Source organism: Eurytemora carolleeae, unplaced genomic scaffold (genome assembly GCF_000591075.1).
Source record: "Eurytemora carolleeae unplaced genomic scaffold, Eaff_2.0 scaffold95, whole genome shotgun sequence".
Lineage (NCBI taxonomy): Eukaryota > Metazoa > Arthropoda > Copepoda > Calanoida > Temoridae > Eurytemora > Eurytemora carolleeae.
Genome location: NW_019396113.1, coordinates 616260 through 639420, shown reverse-complemented (window position 1 = coordinate 639420; position 23161 = coordinate 616260). Strand labels below are relative to the sequence as shown.

General features: G+C 33.3%; 1 protein-coding gene and 1 long non-coding RNA gene across 2 annotated transcripts; both read left to right on the top strand.

Annotated features, from left to right (window-relative positions):
• The first annotated feature begins 296 nt into the window (after positions 1-296).
• On the top strand, positions 297-2461 carry LOC111695290 (uncharacterized). Its single transcript, XM_023464548.1, has 2 exons — positions 297-349; positions 1900-2461. The coding sequence occupies exons 1-2, from the start codon at positions 297-299 to the stop codon at positions 2459-2461; spliced, it is 615 nt and encodes a 204-aa protein (XP_023320316.1).
• An 18390-nt stretch (positions 2462-20851) lies between these two features.
• Positions 20852-21312, top strand: LOC111695315 (uncharacterized). Its single transcript, XR_002763841.1, has 2 exons — positions 20852-20994; positions 21176-21312. It is a non-coding gene; the product is annotated as an uncharacterized LOC111695315 (long non-coding RNA).
• Positions 21313-23161: the final 1849 nt, after the last annotated feature.

Genomic DNA, 23161 nt, shown 5'->3' with positions numbered 1-23161 from the left:
GTAATGGGGCTTAAAATTCAGCTGGGATTGAAAAAAACATATTTAGAGATAAGACTATAACTGTATGGGGTGTCCCTCATAATATTAAATCGTAATTACAGCTCAGGCTAATCCGAAAGTTTAAAAGTCTTCTAAGATGTATAGGTTACTTTGACAGCTTTTTGCAGACATACTAAGTTTGAGAATCGTGCATATTTTGGCATTAAAGGTTGAAATAATTCAATATGATATGGGGCGCTCTGTATGTGGCGAAAGGTTTACAGAACGACTCGGAATGAACTGCAAACTAGACTAGAATGAGAGACGCAATTCAAATAGTTATTGAAGCAATGAAATTTCGTGTCTGGAGGTATATTTGGTATATTACAGTATTGCTCAAGAGAATAATTTTAAAAAACCTGAACCTAGGGACTAACTCATGGACAGAGGGTCAGTGTATCAATTGATTGCTTAAAGATATACAAGTATAGCCAAACTAATTGACCAACGGCTGTAAAAGCATTTTGACCAAATATTTAAGTGAAACGAACAGATAGGATGGATGTTCAGTAACTTTCGTTCACCAATTAAGACAGTACATTTAAATTTGACATAGCTGAAAAGGATTGTAGTGAAAAAAGCCGTCTGGTAGAAGAGCGTAGATTGGAATTGTGTAGAAACATGGTTAGATTAATGCAAAGAAATATGGTTGAACAACCGACGGATTTATTCACAACCATCGACTAATGTTATAAACTATTACCTGTATAGAGGGGACCCGGGATCGAGAGATCCAGTTGACCTTAAGGATTTCTTACCAATCTGTACTGCACTATACAGCTTTGGGGGGACGGAGAGACATGAGCCGCCATGGTAGAAAAAAAGGAACACTGCTCGACAGGCTTCCAGACCTTCAAAATTAACTCAAAAGGGTAAAAAACATTATTTTAGCTGTAATTTGTCTATACCACAATGAATAATAGACTCCACAATGAAGAACGAAGCTTGCGCAATGATACCGCACATTTTTCTCTACTCTGCACTCTCTCGGTGTTTGTTGATTGTTGATGGAAGACGACAACCTAGGCTACTTTTTCAAATTCGTTAACAACGTTCAAGATATCTATATCTTACTATAGCTAACCAATCAATTTAAACTTTCAAACTTTAAGATAGTTTTAACACTATGTTTGATGATCAAAGTTTATAGCTCTGCAGGTTTTAATATATTACAACTTGTTTCTCCTTTCAGTTACAATATAACAGAAACTGCCCAACATTTTTCACTTCAAATTCGATATACTCCGGACATGCTGAGCTCTGGATGTTCTAGCGTGCAATGGATCATTAAAATAAAAGTTTGACAAGTTGAGAGAATTTAAAAGTTTTTTAATAAAATCAGTGTATTTTGATTTGAACCATTTAAAGCATAAATATTATATATTATATGTTTTCTCTGCTTAAATTTTTAATTTCCGGAATTGGCAATGTGTGGTAAATGTAAAGTACTAGAAATTCAAGGTGCTTCGCGCCCTTCTTTCTAGGCTTTTAGGTCGCTTCGCGCCCATCTTCTATTCAAATTAGGAACATGTTCGAATTGTTTACATTTCAAAACAAAGATGAAAAAAGTTTTGCGGATTTTTAAAAAAAAATTCGCGGATTTTCAAAAATTAAAATTTTTTTTTACAAAATTAAAAACCTCTTAAACACAAATTTTTAAAATTTCAATCATTCATAAACCTTCCCTGGGGTCCCTAGCTGTCCCACAAAAAATTTGGGCCCGATCGGTTCATGGGTACTAGTAGTAAATCAGCGAGCTGGTAGAATTAACCGTGGAGTACTAGAAGGAAATCAGCGAGCTGGTAGAACTAACCGCGGGGTACTAGAAGGAAATCAGCTAGCTGTTAGAACTAACCGCAGGCTACTGGAAGGAAATAAGCAAGCTGGAAGAACTAACCGCGGGGTACTAGAAGGAAATCAGCGAGCTGGTAGAACTAACCGCGGGGTACTAGAAGGTAATCAGCAAGCTGGTAGAACTAACCGCGGGGAACTAGAAGGAAATCAGCAAGCTGGTAGAACTAACTGCAGGGTACTAGAAGGAGATCAGCGAGCTGGTAGAATTAATCATGGGGTATTAGAAGGTAATCAGCGAGCTGGTAGAACTAACCACGGGGTAGTAAAAGGTAAACAGCGAGCTGGTAAAACTAACCGCGGGGTACTAGAAGGAAATAAGCAAACTGGTAGAACTAATTGCGGGGTACTAGAAGGAAATCAGCGAGCTGGTAGAATTAACCGCGGGGTACTAGAAGGTAATCAGCGAGCTAGTAGAACTAACTGCGGGGTACTAGAAGGTAATCAGCGGGCTGGTAGAACTAACCGCGGGATATTAGAAGGAAATCAGCAGGCTGGTAGAACTAACCGGGGGGTACTAGAAGGTAATCAGCGAGCTGGTAGAACTAACCGCGGGGTATATAGAAGGTAATCAGCGGGCTGGTAGAACTAACCGCGGGGTATTAGAAGGAAATCAGCGAGCTGGTAGAACTAACCACAAGCATACTCTCCCTCTACAGCTGAATATGTCCTTGGGTTCTCCAGAACCGGAACATAATGCTTGTTAATTCATTCTATCTAGGATAAAAACTATACGGCGGAAGACAACTGCATTTTTATTTAAATAAATACAATCCGCAAACTCAAAGATGAAACATAAATCCCAATACAATGAATAATTCAAATTTATAAATGTGCTATAATCGTTAAAGCATCTTGGAACAAAAATTGTAAAAAATTTATTAGATTCAGAAATATAAATATGTAGTTTTAATAAAATTAAAAGAATAAGTTTAAAACCACAAGGATAAATAGCTTGACTATCGATACAACCACTAAAATCTGTCAATAAAGTGGAAATTATGACATTGGATACTTTATGTTTATAAAATCTCATGTAAAAATCTAAGATAATTTTTGCTATTTCTCTTCAAAAAGTAAAGTAAAAACAAGTACTTTATCTATATATATATATGAAGTTGTAATCTCTGTTTGTCTGTTTGTTTGTTTGTCCGATTATAACTCAGGAACACATAGACCGATTTGCCTCAAATTTTGGTTGGGGAACTCGGGAGACCCACGGGAATGTGTTTATCTTGGTTTTTACATTCTTAGTTGAGTGGGTCGACTGTATACATAGCAATATTTAGATTCCCGTTATAATCATTCAAGTGCAGGTAAACGACTGAAGTAACTTTTATGAACCTTGGCAGCGCCGAGTTCCCAAGCTATAGTTGTTCATAAACCTACAAAAAAGTTAAAATGAATATATGAGGTACTAATAACAGTGGTCAAGGCGTTGTGACACTTTAAAGTCGACCCAGTCAGTATTCACGAACCTGCAAGGATAGACAATTTCATTGCAGCTAAATTTGGTTTAATTATTTTTTGAATTCTAAACTAATGAGTAGAAGAAAATGATATACTTGACAAGATGAGAGGAAGACCATGACTAACATGTCAAGAAACAAGTTATTTTGAATTCTAAACTAATGAGTAGAAGAAAACGATTTACTTGGCAAGATGAGAGGAAGACCATGAATTTGTCAAATAAAATGTTCATGAGTAATTTTCTGTTAAAATATTATTAACATTTTTGCTTTAAAATTTTTATACCTGGATACATTTCATGCCTTGCCCGCTGATTATAAAAAACAATTATCTTTCATTATTCATATTTATAATTATAGTGTAGTAATTTAATACAAATTGTATTTTCATAATGAGATATACATTGACAAAAATGTCATAAGTTACAACACGTTCAACCTTATAACGGCAACCACCCTCATCAATTTAAAAGTCATCCCCTTCCCCGACATGGAAAGAGCTTTAAAATTCAATTTTAGTTTAGAGAAAGCATGAGAAAAAAGTCCAACATTTCTATTAATATGATTGAGTGATGAAGGTCAGATATGACAAGTTATAGCAAATAAAGATAAATGCTTTGTATTTATTTAATGGAACCGTCGACGTTATCTCAAGCAGCTTTTATTATTGTAATCTGTAAACCTTTATCTCAGTAGAGATTATTATTTTAATATTTGAAAATTGCCTTGTGGACTTATGCAGCAGATAAAATTTTACTAATGCAAAACCGTTTTCCGAGAGTAAAACTACGATATTTTTCTTTTATAACCCAGACCAAGAGTTAACAATTCACTAAAGTTTCGTCCGTTTAATTCTGTTGCATAAATCGCGCTGGGTCAACCTGTACATACTGTAGGTACACTAGACGGGCTGGGTCAAATACATACTGCAGGTACACTAGATGGGTTGGGTCAACCACATACTGCAGGTAAACTTGACGGGCTGGGTCAACCACATACTGCAGGTACACTAAACGGGCTGGGTCAAATACATACTGCAGGTACACTAGATGGGTTGGGTCAACCGCATACTGCAGGTATACTTGACGGGCTGGGTCAACCACATACTGCAGGTACACTAGACGGGCTGGGTCAACCACATACTGCAGGTATACTAGACGGGCTGGGTCAACCACATACAGCAGGTTTACTTGACGGGCTGGGTCAACCACATACTGCAGGTACACTAGACGGACTGGGTCAACCACACATACTGCACGTACACTATACGGGCTGGGTCAACCACATACTGCAGGTAGGCTAGACGGGCTGGTACCCATAAACATTATACCAGACAATCCTTGCACAGGTTCGGATCATGCAANGGGGTACACTTGAAATTATGTGTATAGTCCCTTTATTTAACAAATGGTCTAAACCCCTTGCTAGCTATCAGTAATGGGGGGATTGTTAATTATTAAACATAGAATAGTAATTAACAAGGAATTAATTAAAAAAGTCTATACTTAATACTTGTATTCGTCTAGGTTTTAATAATTAAACATCTTTGATCCATTCTTGTCCAGTTACTCAAATTATAGTAAATATGTTGTATGTATTTCTCCTTTTTATTTAAAAACTAGTCTTTAGCCGCAGGTTACTAGTTTTTTCCTTCGATTTTTCATATTGTCAAGTATTTAAAAATCTAATATAATTCTTGACCCCCACGTTAAAAGCTACAATATAGTTCATGCAAGCTTGAAATCTTTTATGTTTTAATCATAACCTAACTTATTCTAGAGCTAAATAAGAAGAAGAAAATTTTTTTGAAAGTATGATACGTAACAGAATAAATTTTCTTAAATTGACCATTAATGTTGCAGATTCGACCATTAATGTCACAGATTCGACCATTAATGCCGCAGATTCGACCATTAATGTCGCAGATTCTACCATTAGTGTCACAGATTCGACCATTTTCCGGTCTATTCACAATTAATTAAATCCGGTCCATTCGCAATTAATAAAATCCGGTCTATTCACAATTAATTAAATCCGTTCTATTCCCAATTCATTAGATCCGGATTCGGTCCATCCTCAATTCATTAAATCAGGTCCATTCACAATTCGTTAAATCCGGTCTATTCACAAACCATTAAATCCGGTCCATTTACAATTTATTAGATCCGGACTTCATTAGTAAACTGTACAAATGTCTCATTTCCCCCCTTGGTGACATGGTGGGATGGGCTGCAGACAACCCCGGTTAATTCTGTTAGTAACAAAGAGAATAGAATATATATTAGAGGGGAATTAACAGTGTAAAACGGCCATTTTGTTGTACTGTTTCCATACTGCAGGTGTACTTCACATATTTATGCTATATAACCTTTTGGGCTCTGGAACATCATTTTATAGAAAATCTAAAATTAACATTAAAAGAAAACCAAATTATGAAATAGGCTTTTATAAAGTTTATTTAACAGCTTTAAAAATTCGAGATTGAAATGGAAAGTCTAGGGAACTGTAATAATGTACTCTACTGCATATAATTTGTGAACATGATTTGTACACTTTGAACTCCCTTTCAGGCTGAAAAGGACTGACAAAATGCATACTGAAGGATTGTCTAAATTCCACTCTAATATTTATTCTATTCTCTTTGGTTAGTAATGAACATAATACAGCAAAAATAATGTGGCATCAAGAATCAAAATCAAAACAAAATCAAAACGAAATCAAAACAAAATCAAAACAAAAGCAAACCGAAATCAAACCAAAAACAAACCAAAATCAAAACAAAATCAAACCAAAATCAAACCAAAATCAACCCAAAATCAAACCAAAATCAAAACAAAAACAAACCAAAATCAAAACAAAATCAAACCAAAATCAAACCAAAATCAAACCAAAATCAAACCAAAATCAAACCAAAATCAAAACAAAATCAAACCAAAATCAAAACAAAATCAAACTAAAATCAAACCAAAATCAAAACAAAAACAAACCAAAATCATAACAAAGGAAAAAACAGTAAAACATAATAAATCCTTAGAGTCGAATTTATTCCGATATTCTTTCCTTTTTTTTGGAAGAAGAAAAGAAAGAGTTTTACCATGTTTTATATTGAATCCCATGAAAAAATTCTTTACTAAATTGAAGAATACAGGATACAGAATACAGGATACAGAATACAGGATACAGAATACAGGATACAGAATACAGGATACAGAATACAGGATACAGAATACAGGATTCAGAATACAGAAGGTTACATATGATCCTGGATACAGAACACAGGCTTACAAGATACAAAGAAACTGAACGCTCGCTAAAAATCATAATTTTCTTATCAAAAAATATTTACAATCTAATGTCATAGACCATTGATATACACCTTTTTCCTTCAGCCTTCGTCCAGGATCTCTCTGAAAAAATTCTTCTTTTTTTCAATATTTAGAATACATCATACATCTTAATAAATTATTCCGATTTATTTTTATTGCATGCATCATCTTTATAACTTTCTCCGGAAGTAGACTACGGTAAAAAAGATATTTACTAATTTCAACCTGCTAAGTTATCTGAAAAACCGCTCTACATGTGTATTGAATGGTAAAAAATAACTTAAACTAAGGTCAGATGACAGTCGATTAATTGGTTTATTGATTGATTAATTGATTGATTAATTGATATATCTTTGAAATACTCATACTTAAAGCATTTATCACCATCTACCTTTTGAAGTATACCTAACCTTGGTCTAACCTAAACGAGAAAATTGATTAATTGATTGCATGATGGGCGAATTCTCTTAAAAATCAACAACAAAAAGTATAGATTTAAATATTTGATGGTTATAACCCAAGATTTAAAGATTTTATTGTGATAAATAAAAAATTTAAACAGTTTATTCCTATAATTCAAATTCTACTGATCCTTCTTTTTGCCATATATCTAGATATGAGGATTATGATGACATAGTTAAAGATCTTGGTGACATTATTCAAGGTTTTTCTTTCTACTTAGTTAAACCGTAACCTGGAAGCTAGCTGACTGCCAGACGGATCTCGGAGCTAGCGGATCTCAGAGCTGCACTTCTCAACGGAAAAAATAACGGTAAAAATAGAATTCCATGAGTGCCGGGGAAGATTGACAGATTTCCTTCAATTTCACTGGATTTTATATCTATTTTATACAGAGGACAAGGGCGTGCACATGGACCACAATCGACTGCAAAGGTTTAATCCTATTGAATCGAAGTTAAAGATTTTATTGCTATAAGTCTTGATTTAAATAGGTTGCGGTCATATTTCTGCGTCCTCAATTTTCCTATTTACCCAATTTCTTTTTCAATTTACAAAAAATCTTCTATATATAATGTTCTTAAATGCGTCACTAAACAAAGAGTATATGATTTAAAATCTGAATTTATTTGAGTTGAACGTAAGCCCTACCAAATGTTTTAAATAAAAAATTTCTTTTTTCACAAATAGTTCTTTATAAATACTGCTCGAAAATGCTTCACTAAATAAAGAGTTGTTAAAACAAATTCGAAATATAAGTAAGAGGATTTTTCCGATGCAAATGCCGTAGCCTTTTCTCAAGATGCGTGTGTACACAAGATCCATTTCCGCCATGAAGTACACACATGTAACCCTCGCTCCTTCTTTCCCCGCCTCACCCTTCTATAACACATCCCATTCAGTCAGGTTAGGAGAGTTTGGCTGGTAACAACTCCGACACAGGGAGCCTCTTGACTCCTTCATGCTGACGATGCAGATACTGAGCTGGCAGAAGGCGTGCTTATACCTCTGATCTCCCTATTAACTTCTTGAGAAGCTTACTTAGGAAACTTGTGCACGGCTCTGACCGAAGTTTCCGCTATCTCGAGTTGCATTGCCTTAGTTCCATTGATAAGCCCTGTTATCCCAGTTCCTGTTGATCTGCTCTACCAACATGAAGCTCTACAACACTCCCATGAAGTACCATCAAATATCCATCATTAATTCCTTTGTTAATTTCTAAATCAACCAATTTTAACTCCGCCTTAAATGCAAATATTTCAAAACACTCGTTTTTTTAAATAAATGTTAGAAATATCCATTTTAGATCTCTCTAGTTTATTATAGTGACTTTTAAAGTCAACAAGAGTGTATGATTTAAAATCTGAATTTGGTGCTGTATATTCCGACCTATATGATTCTAACCTAAAGGTTTTCTGACCTAAATATCGAGTAGTTTGCACGTGTTTTAGGTCGGTTTGGTTGAAAAAAGCTTTAGGTCCATTTGATATCCTATGAGAAATATATAGGTTTTCCGACCTAGGATTTAGAGATATATTTAGGTTGGTTGAGCATATATATTAGGTCTGTTTACCATGAAGTTTAAGTTGGATTAATGACAATTTTAGGTCTGTTAAGCAATATTTTTAGGCTGGTTGAGCAATTTTTTTAGGTTGGATGAGCAATTTTTTAGGTCGAATGAGCAATAATTTTAGGTCGAATGAGCAATTTTTTTTAGGTCGGATGAGCAATATTCTTAGGTCGGAGGAGCAATATTTTTAGGTCGGATAAGCAATTTTTTTAGGTTGGATGAGCAATATTTTTAGGTCGGATGAGCAATTTTTTTAGGTCGAATGAGCATTATTTTTAGGTCAGATGAGCAATATTTTTAGGTTGGATGAGCAATTTTTTTAGGTCGGATGAGCAATATTTTTAGGTCCCATGAGCAATTTTTTTTAGGTCGAATGAGCAATATTCTTAGGTCGGATGAGTAATATTTTTAGGTCGGATGAGCAATTCTTTTTAGGTCGGATGAGCAATATTTTTAGGTTGGATGAGCATTATTTTTAGGTCAGATGAGCAATATTTTTAGGTCGGGTGAGCAATATTCTTAGGTCGGATGAGCATTATTTTTAGGCCGGATGAGCAATATTTTTAGGTCGGATGAGCAATCTTTTTAGGTCGGATGAGCAATATCGGATGAGCAATATTTTTAGGTCGGATGAGCAATTTTTTTTAGGTCGGATGAGCATTATTTTTAGGTCGGATGAGCATTATTTTTAGGTCAGATGAGCAATATTTTTAGGTCGGATGAGCAATATTCTTAGGTCGGATGAGCATTATTTTTAGGCCGGATGAGCAATATTTTTAGGTCGGATGAGCAATTTTTTAGGTCGGATGAGCAATATTTTTAGGTCGGATGAGCAATATTTTTAGGTCGGATGAGCAATTTTTTTAGGTCGGATGAGCAATATTTTTAGGTCGGATGAGCATTATTTTTAGGTCAGATGAGCATTTTTAGGTCAGATGAGCATTTTTTTTAGGTCGGATGAGCAATATTCTTAGGTCGGATGAGCAATATTCTTAGGTCGGATTAGCATTATTTTTAGGTCAGATGAGCAATATTTTTAGGTCGGATGAGCAATTTTTTTTAGGACCTAACCCATGGCCGCAGCGCTCAGCCCCCTAGCCTGTCCTAGCCGCAGCGCTCGGTCCAGAAATGAGCTTAACCTAACCTAACCCTATATACACTAATTTTTCCGACCTAAAAATATTGCTCAACCGACCTAAAGATATTGCTCAACTGACCTAATAAAATTGCTCAACCGACCTAAAAAAATTTCTCAACTGACCTGAAAATATTTCTCATCCGACCTTAAAATATTGCTCATCCGACCTAAAAATATTGCTAATCCGACCTAAAAATATTGCTTAACCGACCAAAAAATATTGCTCAACCGACCTAAAAATATTGCTCATCGGACCTAAAAAATATTACTCATCCGACCTAAAAATATTGCTCAACCGACCTAAAAAATATTGCTCAACCGACCTAAAATGAATGCTTATCTAACCTAAAATTGTTGCTTTAATATTACTCATCCGACCTAAAAATATTGCTCAACCGACCTAAAAAATATTGCTCAACCGACCTAAAATGAATGCTTATCTAACCTAAAATTGTTGCTTTAACCAACCTAAAACATATTCCTAACTGACCTAAAATATATCAATAACCGACCAAAATATATTTCCAATCTTTAGGTCAGTTTGGGACATTTCGCTAAACGAACCTACAGATTTTTAGGTCGGAAAAACGTTAGGTCAGAAAAACGCTAGGTTCGTTTCCTCTAGGTTCGATGAGCGGGTACCGTCCCTTATTTGAGTTGAATGTAAACACTACCGAATGTTTTAATTAAACATCTTTTTTATTCTCTTCAGTCTTCACAAATCATTCTTTATAAATACTGTTCCAAAATTCGTCACTATTTAAGAGTATATGATTTAAAAATTCGGAATTTATTTGAGTTGAATGTAAGCACTACCGATTGTTTTAAATAAACTAATAGTTTCTTTTAATTATTCAGTTTGAACAGAACTGAAACGCCTCCGGAACTAGCAGAAAACGGCGACAAATTGCAACGCCGAGAAACCAAGATGTCACAAGATAAGGGGACAACGAAGAGACTGAAGTCTTCTCTCTCTCTCTTTCTGTCGACCATCCATGTTTATATAGCTGAAATGTTAACAAGGAACCTCAATGATCCTAGTTAGTACATTTCCTAAATATGTTGCCTCAATACTAAAGAGCTAACATAATTGCTCTTTGGTTTAAAAGATACTAACGATGAACCATCAATGTTCTTATTTAGTATATTTCTTAATTATTATGCTCCTTCGGTCACCTTGCTTATGAAGCCTCAATATTATTAAAGATGAACCATCAATGTTCTTATTTAGTATATTTCTTAATTATTACGCTCCATCTTTCACCTTGCTTATGAAGCATCAATACTAACGAGTTAGCATAATTTCGCTTAAAATTAAAAGCGTTCCTTGTTGGTATGATTTCTAATTATACTGTTCGTTCATTTATCCAGTTTATACAGTCTCAAAACTAATGAGCTAACATAAATTCTCTTTTTATTCAAAAAAGAAAACTAGCTCCCGCGCATGTATTGTGAAAACATGCACAAAGTTATTTGTAGCACATTCTAATATGCGACAACACAAAGTGTGTTAGTAATGACCCTCAGTTTTATTGAATACAGATATGCTATCACATGATAAATAATGTATTTTGTTTTTTCTTTTCTCTTGAACTGCTGCCTCACCAATACTTGAATATAAATGTATCATTAAATTTGGCGGGAAAAAACAAAGAAAAAAAAATGTATCCGTAACTTAACTGTTCTCTTCTTAATCTCGTTTTTCAAAAATGAATGTACACGATATTGTTGTAAAATATTTTTATTTTTGTTACATGTAAACAATTTTGTAAAATTAACATAATCTCGACACGGAGATAATAAATATCTAGATCAAAAAAAAAGATATTTCATACAATGAAACATACTCCAATTAGAAAATATCACCATAAAGTGTCAAAGAAACAGATAAGAAAATTTGAGTTTGTGGCAAGTTCTGTTTTTTTATATTAATGGTTTATGAAAATCTTAAAATTAAGTTTATAGATTTTATTTAAGTGATTGAGTCTTTGCCACAAACTCTGATTTTCTAATTCTTATGTCTTTGCAACTCAATGTATGTAGTAGACGATAGGGCTGGCCATGTTCCAACTTTTTCTTGCCGTTTCGTTGACGGTTAGTTCCAACCGTTAAAAAATAAAATTATTTGTTAACCAATAAAATCCCAAAACGTTAATAGTATAATACATAATTAACGCGAAAATTTTTTAAAAAACTGTTTGAGCAATCTTTAACAGCGCAGCCGTTAGCAGTTTATTACAGTATTGACGGTTTAAAAAATCGTTAACAGCATAGCCGTTAACGGTTTATTACTTTTTAAAGCGTCAAAAGACATTAATTTTAATTTTTTTTACAATTTTAATGCAATTTTAAGTAGAAAAATAAACAAATATGCACCGTAAAAACGTCTCATAGGTCTCCAGTGAATCCTAAAAAATTTCTCCACAATACTACTCATACATTGCCGGTCACTACCTAAAAATTTTAATATTAATTCACACATCTGAATTAAAATATTATCTGTTATACATTTCCTTTTTTTTGTATTCTGTTCCTTTAACCCTTAACAGGCCTGGTTGGGGGCGTTTGGCACCACCCCCCCCCCTGTAATTTTTTCCCTAGCACTCTAATTTTTGACACTATCACCGTGAAATTTTGTGACTTTTAAGGAAAAGTAAAAAGTCCGGTTTGTGAAAAAAACTAAAATAGCCCATGCCTTTTCTGTGACTAAAGCTACAGTTCAAAGAACTATATTTTTGAAAAGCCATTGAAAAATGCATGAAGAATCATGTATAACACTTTGATATTTGTTTAAAACAAAAAAAAAATATTTTTTTCATTTTTTATCCTTTTTTAGGCATTTTTCCACCCTCTCTAGCAACCAAACTATTAAAGTTATCGGTCTAACTTTTTTCTTTCAGCTGGCAATGAAAAAATGGGCTATGAACATGCATTTTAACCCTATACCTATTCTCTAAGGTCTTTTTCAGGCTATACCTAGATTCAGACCCCCCCCCCCCCTGCCTTTATTGGTTTAAGTTCTTTTATTTAACTCTGGGAATTTTCCTTTCATCTTGGAAACTCTGCACCTAACAGTCAAGAAATGACAGGGATTCATCAATATCAAAGAAATTTTAGACTTTTTAAGTCTATTGCCTAAGTTTACATGCCAACGGGCATCATCTGGTTTTTGTTTAGGTAAGTGTAAGGGATTGTTAGCGGATATCTGAAACCCTGAATGTTTTTAAAGTGCATCTTGTAATTTCATTAAATACTAATGGCAAAGGGTAATTAAGTTATCAATGATAACATGGCTCAATTTTATAAATTAAATTGTAAACACACAGAGGGGGGAAGGCAAGCCGGAAGACACATTTTGCCGGAAGATATATGGATGCGGCTAAGGAAGCGTTATGGGTGAGCGCTTTGTCGCGAGTGTGTGTTTGTGAGTAAATTGTGGGATGGGGAGGTATGAGGGATCAGCCCCCCCCCAGGCCAGTGAAATCTATGGGTTTCAGGGGGTTTTCAGGTCCCAANAATTCCAGAATACGCCCCTGGATGGAGGCTATACGGGTGTGGCTTGCCTTCCCCCTCTCACACACAGTTCTTTCAGTTTTAAAAATTATAAATAAAAAAAGATTATTTACTTTCCTTATTTTTTTCCAGTTTCAATCGTGGTTTATAAAAAATTATCTTTGAATAAAAATTAAATTAATTGATAAAAACAGAAAAATATTATTTATCTTTATTTTCCCAGTAACTCCATTTTTTCCATTTCTCAAAACTTTCCAAATTCATATAAATATTTTTTTCACAAGCTTTTTTTAACTCGTATAGCTCTGAAAGAAGTTATTATCATATCTTGGTTATAAACGTCATGATTTATAGTTATAAAAGCAAAAAGTGTGTAACTTAAAAGGGTAAATTCACTCAATATTAATATATTTTCCATTGCAGAGCTGAAAGCCAAGATCATACTGTCAAAACACGTTAAACCCTATACAGGCTGGGAGATCCGGGAGGGGAGGGGGGTAGGCGTTTGACGCAGTCTCCCACTTTTGTTTTTTTCTTCCCTGCTCTCATTTTTGACGTTACAGGGAGTGACAGCCGGCTATGTAAGGAAATTGAACTGAGTATGCAGTGTTGTGGAAAACTTTCGGATTTATTTGAGAAATATTAAACTTTTTAAAGATCTGTAAATCCTGAGTTTGAGCGCAAATTCGACGTTCAAAACTCCTACTTTCTCTGGATACGTTCACAGAATTAGTTTTTTTAAATTATTAAATAACGACATCGAAAAATAAAGTAAAAATTATACAGATATCTAATTAGATGGTTAGGAACATATTTTTCAAAAGAAATTTGTCAAGAAATCAATACTAAAATCGATTATTTCGTTTTCATTATTATATTGAATTTCTTATCTTCTTTGAATTTATTCGCAGATTTCTTCAAATTCTTCAAATGTCGTCTTTTCAATAATAATTCTAGAAAATCTGCGAAAATCTTTGTGAATAATGAGAAACCAGAATAATGAGAAAGTAGAAACTAATAATTGAATAAAATTACTTATTTTCGATGATAAGATTAATTTTTATTTTCTCAACATGGCGTCGTTATTTAATAATTTAAAAAGACTAATTCTGAAACGTATCCACCCCCCAAAGTAGGAGTTTTAAACGTCGAATTTGCGCTCAAACTCAGGATTTACAGGTCTTTAAAAAGTTTAATATGTCTCAAATCAATCCGAAAGAAGTTTTCCACAACACTGCATACTCAGTTCAACTACCTTACATAGTCGGTCACTCCCTTTAATGGAATAATAATTTAAAGGTTTTTTGGTCCGGTCCTTGTAATAAAAAATATAAAATAGCCTATAACTTTTTTTGTGACTGAAGCTACAGATCTAAAAACTATATTTTAGAAAAATGTTTTAAAAACATCAAAACTTTATTTTTTACATTTTTCCAACCCTTTTGTTTGTATTTTTATCAAACCTTCCTAGCACACAAACTATTAAAGTTAGTTGTATAGTTTGTTTTTCAATAAGCTGGACAATTGTGCTCTGATTAGCATGCATTGCAACCCTTTACCTTTACTCTAAGGCCTTTTCATAAAGGGGTTGGCATTACCCCCCACCCCCACAGGTTATAAATAGATTCAGACCCCCGGCCTTTATAGGGTTAAGAAAACAACAGACATTTATAAAGCTTTGAACCTTCCCCTTCGCAAGTTGTGGAAGGTCATGGACTTAAATTTTTTAACAAAGAATCCTTTAAATTTCTATTCATTAAAAGTCAAAAAATTTCACGGTGATAGTGTCAAAAATGAGACTGCTAGGACAAAAAACTACAGCCTGTTTAGGGTTAATTTATACAGGTTTACCCACAAATATAACACTTTGAAGACGACTTTACGGTTTTTTGTACTTTATGTTTCCTTTTATTGTAAAACTTGCTTCTTTCTTTGTCCAATTATTAAAAAAGCCATGAAAAGACTGAAAGTGGTAGAAGATTAAAATCAGTAAAAGATTGTCATCGAATTTTACGTTAATGAAATATCCTTTTAATAATTTTTGAACTTTCAATGAAAGTCACTCTCGAATTTTTCTGTGAAGAAAATGTTCAGATTTTTACTCTTTTTACTACAGAGGAACGACAATATCTCCCTAAATATTAATCAGATTGAAGTTTTAAAAATAGGACTGTGAATCGGACATGCTACTTGAAATTACTTCTACATTCCCTTTAACCCTATCCCTGCTGGGTTACCTGAAAACCAGGATATGCTAAATCCCATGTTTTATGTCCAAATATGACAAATGATACATCATTAGAAAGCTCTTGTGCTCTACTTTTAGAATCTGCAAAAAATTTGCAAATTTGCAAAAATTGAATTTTTTATCGCAAAATCCAGTTATGAAGTAAAAATGTTTGCAAAAGAAATTTGTCCAAAAAATAAAAAATTATACATTTTTGAAAAGCCATTGACCATGCCATTTCAAATATGCAAAAATTTTTGCAAAATTTTAAATAACCTGAATTTTAATCAAGAAAAACTTAAAAATGTGCAAATTTCCTTTAACAGGTTGTTTGCAAAAAATTTGCAATTTTTTTTTTCGCAAAACTTGTGCAATCCGTTTCCTTATGTCATAGGCTTTCCAAAAAGCTAAATTTTATCAAAATCTGACAAGTGAAAGTGGGTCAAAACAAAGATTTAGTTTGTTACAGGCAAAAGCAGTCATTCAGGCAGTGTGCCTGAGGACTCAGGCAGTTAGTATTAAAGCCCGGTTTTAGGCCTAAAGGGAGGGCTTTGGGTATGTAAGAAAAGTCAGAAAATTTCAACAGCCTCAGACCAATACTTTTTGAGTTATGTAAAAAAAACTACAGGGGGGGTCAAATTGGCCCCCCCCCCCCCAGCAGGAATAGGGTTAAGATGAAACAACATTGTTTCGCAAAAACTGATTGTTTGATGATACATAATAGTTTTTAGACCATCATAGTATCATTACTTGATCTCATACTGGCAGAAATATCGTTTAGAAAGAAAAATATACCCTACTTAACTCAATATGGTAAGAATAAGAAACATGATAAGATGAATATCCAGCTTTTCTTTTTCTTTTTCTACGTCAACCCTGGAGAAAATAAACTACCGTCATTATTCTTTGCGAACATTCGATGTTTTTATAATCAAGAATTTGCAAGATTGAGACAGTCTGCACACATTGCAACTGTCTCCATCTATTTTAAACAAACAATAAAACTTGTATTTTTTTCCACAATTGCACACTTTCCTACTCGACTTGAGATTTTCAGATTAAATGTTTAATCTTTTTTGCTTTTGTCTTCTAATTCATTTTTTTGTACAGTTTGGGCTTTTATAATATCATTGAATTAGTTTTAAATCTGACAGTGAAGAAACCATTTAGTTAATTTTTTATTTATTGAAAGGGACTGTCGACCCTGCAACAATGTTATGTGACCCTGAAAGGGACTGTCGGCCCGGCTACAATGTTAAGTGACCCTGAAAGGGACTGTCGGCCCCGCTACAATGTTAAGTGACCCTGAAAGGGACTGTCGGCCCCGCTACAATGTTAAGTGACTCTGAAAGGGACTGTCGGCCCCTCTACAATGTTAAGTTACCCTGAAAGGGACTGTCGGCCCGGCTACAATGTTAAATGACCCTAAAAGGGAGAGTCGGCCCCGCTACAATGTTAAGTGACCCTGAAAGGGACTGTCCGTCCCGCTACAATGTTAATTGACCCTGAAAGGAACTGTCGGCCCCGCTACAATGTTAAGTGACCCTGAAAAGAACTATCGTCCCCGCTACAATGTTAACTGACCCCTGAACTAATTAAGGGGCATGCCCGATTTACAACGGTACTATTAATTTAATCAATAATGTGAATTCTATAGTTTAGATTAATGTAAAATTCCTGGATTGTTTTTTGAAGAATGATATGCGTAAACACTGAAGAAAACGATATTGAATTTAAAATAATATTAATTTCATGTAAAATAGAAGTAAATTTTATGTTTGCAATTATAGCTCCTTTTACTGAAGAAATAAGTATAGAAATATTTAAAAAAGGATCTATGAAGTTACAAAGTCAAACCATCAATTTCGCCTAAATTCGACATGTTCCTTTAGTCTACTTGGAGTTGTTATTCTCAACGTAAAAACAAATTTTTAAATTTTCTCAGAAGACCTTAGACGATGAAGAAATATAACAAATCAACTAACTTAACGTGAATTTTAAAATAAAAGAAAATAAGTTTAATTTTACTAAACTTTTAGTTGACTTGTCCCATTGCAATTTCCAGTTCTATTTAAGTTTTGTGATGAAACCCTATTTATTTGAATTTTCCAAAAGATAAATTAGATAAAGAGATAGAACTAACACTGTAATTCTATTATATAATTAAAATACATTTTAGTGTCATTAAGATAAGTAACATAGCAGCTACTCTGTATTTTGTAATGTTTGCAGTTCATGTAAACTTATAAACGAAGTTTTCATTTTATAGAAAATCTAAAATTAATATTAAAAGAAAACCAAATTATGAAATAGGCTGGTTTCATAATTGACCAATGATCATTTCACATAGACTCTATCATTTTACAAACGATGATTTTTCTTGATAAATATAAATCAAATGATGTTTTTATTCAGCTAATTCATTGTAAAGTTTTTTTTTAACAGCTTTAAAAAATTCGAAATTGAAATGGATAGTTTAGGGAACATACTGTATTAATGTACTCTACTGCATATAATTTGTGAACATTTACATGATTTGTACATTTTGAACTCCCTTTCAGGCTGAAAGTGACTGAAAAAATTCATACCGAGAGATTCTCTAAATTCATCTCTAATATATATTCTATTCTCTTTGATTTCAATCTAAACAGATACAATTAGATTTAATAGATTTTTACGGATGATTTTGATTTGAAGTATTCTTTAAAAAACATTAACTGATTATAAAACATTATCAAAAGTAAAATTTAAAAAAGCTGTACGAGCAACTGCACCACTTGAAAAAAAAATCAGAGAATATTTTTTTATATCAGTATAATATTTCACATTATCTAAATATTTGAACAATATTCTTTATTTTATCATGAAATTATGTTTTTTTGTTCTTGCCCTTTAGATTATTGCGTGTTTCTTTAAACTTAAGGCCATCTAAGAAAAGAAAAGTAGTGAAAGGGTAAGATAGTTTTAAAGATTTGCTCGTACCTGTAATCCAATCTATATATATATATATATATATTTATATATATATATATATATATAGATTGGATAAAGATCCATACCTGTCCACATTTAAAAAAACAGTTATGCTATTTTATACTAGAAAGTTCTATTTTTGAATAATAATAATGGTTAGGAGCGGCCAGAAATCCCAAAATGCATAATGAATGAAAACTTAATTATTGAGACATGTAACATCCCCGCTCTAATTATTATTTTTTTTTGTCCAATTTTCCTCATTCATTCTATTTTCTTTGATTTTTCTTCTTTTCCCCCCTTATCTCCTTCCACTGTACTTTCCGGCTCCTCCCTTTCCCTTTGGCTCCTTCCTTTCATTATTCCCTTGTTTCATTTCCCTTTGGCTCCTTCGCTTTCATTACTCCCCTGTTTCATTTCCCTTTGGCTCCTTCCTTTCATTACTCCCCTGTTGCATTTCCTTTGGCTCCTTCCTTTCATTATTCCCCTGTTTCATTTCTCTTTGGCTCCTTCCTTTCATTACTCCCCTGTTTCATTTCCCTTTGGCTCCTTCGCCCTCATTACTTTTCCCTCTCCTCTAGTATATAATGGAAAGTCAAAGGTGAGTATACCGGAAGTCAGGTATGATAGTTTCTCTAATTCATGGAACAACTCCAAAGATCCAAGGTCGGTTACGGGACATCTGTATAGAAACTAAATTTACAAGATTCTACAGAAAGTCTACAGAAAGGCAACAGAATTTCTACAAAAAGCCTACAAAAAGTCTTAAGAAACTCTACAGAGTCTACAAAAAGTCTACAGAAAGGCAACAGAGAGTCTACAGGAAGTCTAAAAAAACATTCAGAAAGTCTACAAAAACCTTTAGAAAGTCTACAGAAAGTCTACAGAAAAGTAACAGAGAACCTACAGAAAAGTAACAGAGAACCTACAGAAAGTCTACAATAAAGCCTACAGAAATTCTACAGAATATAACAAAATTTATGTCGCCTGGTGTTTTATTTCTTAACCCCCCCCCCCCCTTACTTATATTTATTTATAAATTTATATGGAAATGAACAGAAAAATTGTAAATCTAAGCAGAATTTAGGCCAGGGAGCTTAAATTTCCCGTAATCCTTTCTTTGAGGGCTTAAAGTTTAAAAAAAATATATATTCTCATTATATACATAAATATGTCTAACAGTAGTGTATAGACACCATATTGATCATAGAGAAAGAAAAGAAAGAGATAAAGCTTATCTCATAATCCCCTCAGATGTACACAACGGACCACCCTATTGCAAAATTAATAAGGTAGTTGACTGTGTACATCACGATATGTTTACGTGTCTAACACTGTACACTTGTATACAGAGTGGTCGTATTTCTAGAAAGGGTTTATCAAATTGATAAATTTTAAAAAAAATTTCCTTTATTTAAAAAGAATTCGAGAATATTGGCTGTAAACATTGGACAATTTAAAGAATAAATTTAATGGATTTTAACACAATTAGGAATAATAAAAAATGCAAAGAGGTGAAATGTGCTTTTTTAGTGTCTTTTTTTCTGATTCAGAAAGAAGAAATGGCCTCCCCCCCCATATGACCTGCATAGTTGTGACATCAGAAGTAACTTAAGTTTAATCTATGTACCATGTATAAAAGTGCACTATTTGATCATTCTTTAATTCACATAAACAAACGAGTACGACTGACCTGGAATGTACAGCAATACAATCATATGTTTACCATCAATATTTAAGTGTCTATCTAACTATACATACCGAGGTTATAGAGTGTATAAGTGTTACATTTAAGAACTAAAAGAAACCCAATTAATAAAATCTCCATTCTAGGAGACTTAAACGGAGAAGTGAGACTAGTGCTAGAAACTTTCCTGGCGATAAACTTTGTGATTACATTATCTGCAAAATATTGAAGTTCTTAAAAATTCCCTCTTTCTTTAAATCTGAATATTTTCAGATGGTTTCTCACCATTAAGTATAAACTATGAGCAAGCGGGGGTCAGGATTAATAGCCTAAGGTGAAAATCTATTTATAAACTGTTTAATGAACAAAATTAAAACATTGGTGATTTTTAAGGGTTACCCTGTCCTCTACTGTCAACTACGGGAGTAGACCAAAGCTACAGGAGTAGCTAACAGGAGCAGGAGTACTTTCTACAAACTTAGCTACAGAAGTAGCTAATAGGAGTATCCTCTACAACAGCTACAGGAGTAGCTAACAGGAGTATTCTCTACAACAGCTACAAGAGTAGCTATCAGGAGGAGTTAGTATTTCTTACAACCACAGCTACAGGAGTAGTTCTACAACCACAGCTACAGGAGTAGTTCTACAACCACAGCTACAGGAGTAGTTCTACAACCACAGCTACAGGAGTAGCTACCAGGAGGAGTTAAACTGATGGAAAAATCAAGACGACCTGGAAAATGTAAGAAATGTTTTAAACTTCTTGTAACTCTTATTATTGTAAAAACTCCTAAATCTATGCCAGAACAAATTCTGATTTTAATCTACTATAAACATTTTATTCAGGAATTTTATACAGGAGATATTTAAAGGAAAGTTAAAAAATATTGTAATGTCATTGATCTAATACTTTTATATTTTAGGTTTTTTGACCTTGCTCTGTAATACAATAATTTCAGACTAGTGTCATGCATTTTCATGATCATAAAATGATCCGGTCTTAAAGCAAAAATTATCAAGATTTGATCTCAACCTACCATCAGAGGTGAGATTCAAACAATAAGGTTAAATACTCTGGATGCGCTCCGATGGGCGGAAAATGTCGTCTTTCTAACAACGGACACACAAATACCTACTATGACGTCACAGATACTTGATTAACTGATTAGAATATGTACTTAGTAAAGACGAGTTAGTACCGAATTTGGAACATTTTTTTTAAATCCCTTAAAAAGTGAGATTGATACACTTTGAAAAAATTAGTTCTTTTTCAGAGAGTCGTGAGAAATTGTCTTAAATATTATTTTAATAAATAATCAAATAAAAATAAACATTGTTTGTTCAAAGATAAAAAATAAGTATAGTTCATCTAAAGATCATTATTAATTAGGGTTTACCTAAAAATCAAAAAATTAACATGATCTTAAAAGATAAAAAAAATAAAATTTATCAAAAGATCATAAATAAGTAGGGTTTATCTAAAGATCAAAATTTTACTTGGTCTCTTCAAAGATCAAAAATTATGGTTTATCCAAAAATAAAAATCGATATGATTTCTTAAGTTTCTTCAAATGTCACAAATATATAATGTCTTTTCAAAGCTCAAAAATTAATATGACTTCTACAAAATCAAGAAGAATATGGTTTCTTCACAAATCGAAATAAATCTGGTTTATCCAAAGATCAAAAACTAATATGATTTCTTCAAAGATCAAAAATAAATATATAATCTTTAAAGACAAAAAAATGTGGTAACCAATGATTAAAAATAGGTAAGGTTTCTTTAAAGGTCAAAAATAAATATGGTATTTTCAATGAACGATAGATAAATATCGCCAAGATTAAAATAATCTATTATCACACCAAAAATATTATTGAAAACAAATACGAAAATAACGAAAATAAAGATTTTATTGCTTGAACGATCAAACATTTAAAAAACATTCTAGTTTAGCTGAGCTGTGAACTTTTGATTTCTGCATATCGGGATTAATGCTTGATCCGCTCTTTTTCTTCATCTCGAGATTAAATAATGCTTGTTCTCCTCTTGTTATTAATCTCCAAATTAATTAACTGATCGGGATTAAGGATTTCCCATTCAAAAGTTTTCAGCTCTGTACAGTTTAAGAATGTCTAAAAAAAAGTCTATCAATTGGATTTTTCTTCACATTAAGAGAATGTCCGAGACACTTTCTGAATATATCTTCATTTCTGCGGACTATGTTGCTAGGCAAAAAGTGTCCTTCGTGACCGAGAATAGAGATTATCCCATAGATAAATAAATAAACATAGAAAGCTTATGTACGCAAAATCACCAAGAATTGTACAGTCCGCGAACTTATACTTCTAGGGGTCAAGGTGTACTTCAATGATAAGCGGGGTGGTTTGGGGTTTTATAATGGATTTCATAGAATAGAGTGTAAAATAACTCCGGGACTATTTGAACAACAATATTTCTCTGAGCAATATATCATATGAGAACTGAATAAGGACATGAGAAGGACTAAACTATAAACCTAAATTTCTCTCTACAGAACTCATGTACACCACAAGTACTCAATGACATTAGAACAGCCAATGTTCACAACCGACCTAGTTAATCTATATAATAGGAATTTCTTTGAAACATCTCTGTACATTTATATCTTTCAAGATGAAAAATGTCGTCTTATGCGCAATCTATCTTTATCTATGGATGATCCTCTCATTTTTCCATTTGAGCTCTGCTCAGGATTATGCTTTATGGTGGAGGAGGAGTCATACCCTGCCACCCTACACTTGTAAATCATTATTCTGAAATATTTAAACTAGCAGATTATTGGCTATCCTGCTAATACTGCCAACCTACACTTGTAAATTCCGTTATCTGAAATATTTAAACTAGCAGATTATTGACTATCCTGCTAATA

Excerpts from the sequence above, each read along its gene's own strand:
- LOC111695290 (XM_023464548.1), top strand. The coding sequence starts at position 297 with ATGAGAGACGCAATTCAAATAGTTATTGAAGCAATGAAATTTCGTGTC. Across the intron at positions 350-1,899 it reads ATGAAATTTCGTGTCTGGAG|GCTACTGGAAGGAAATAAGC; the intron begins GTATATTTGGTA and ends AACTAACCGCAG.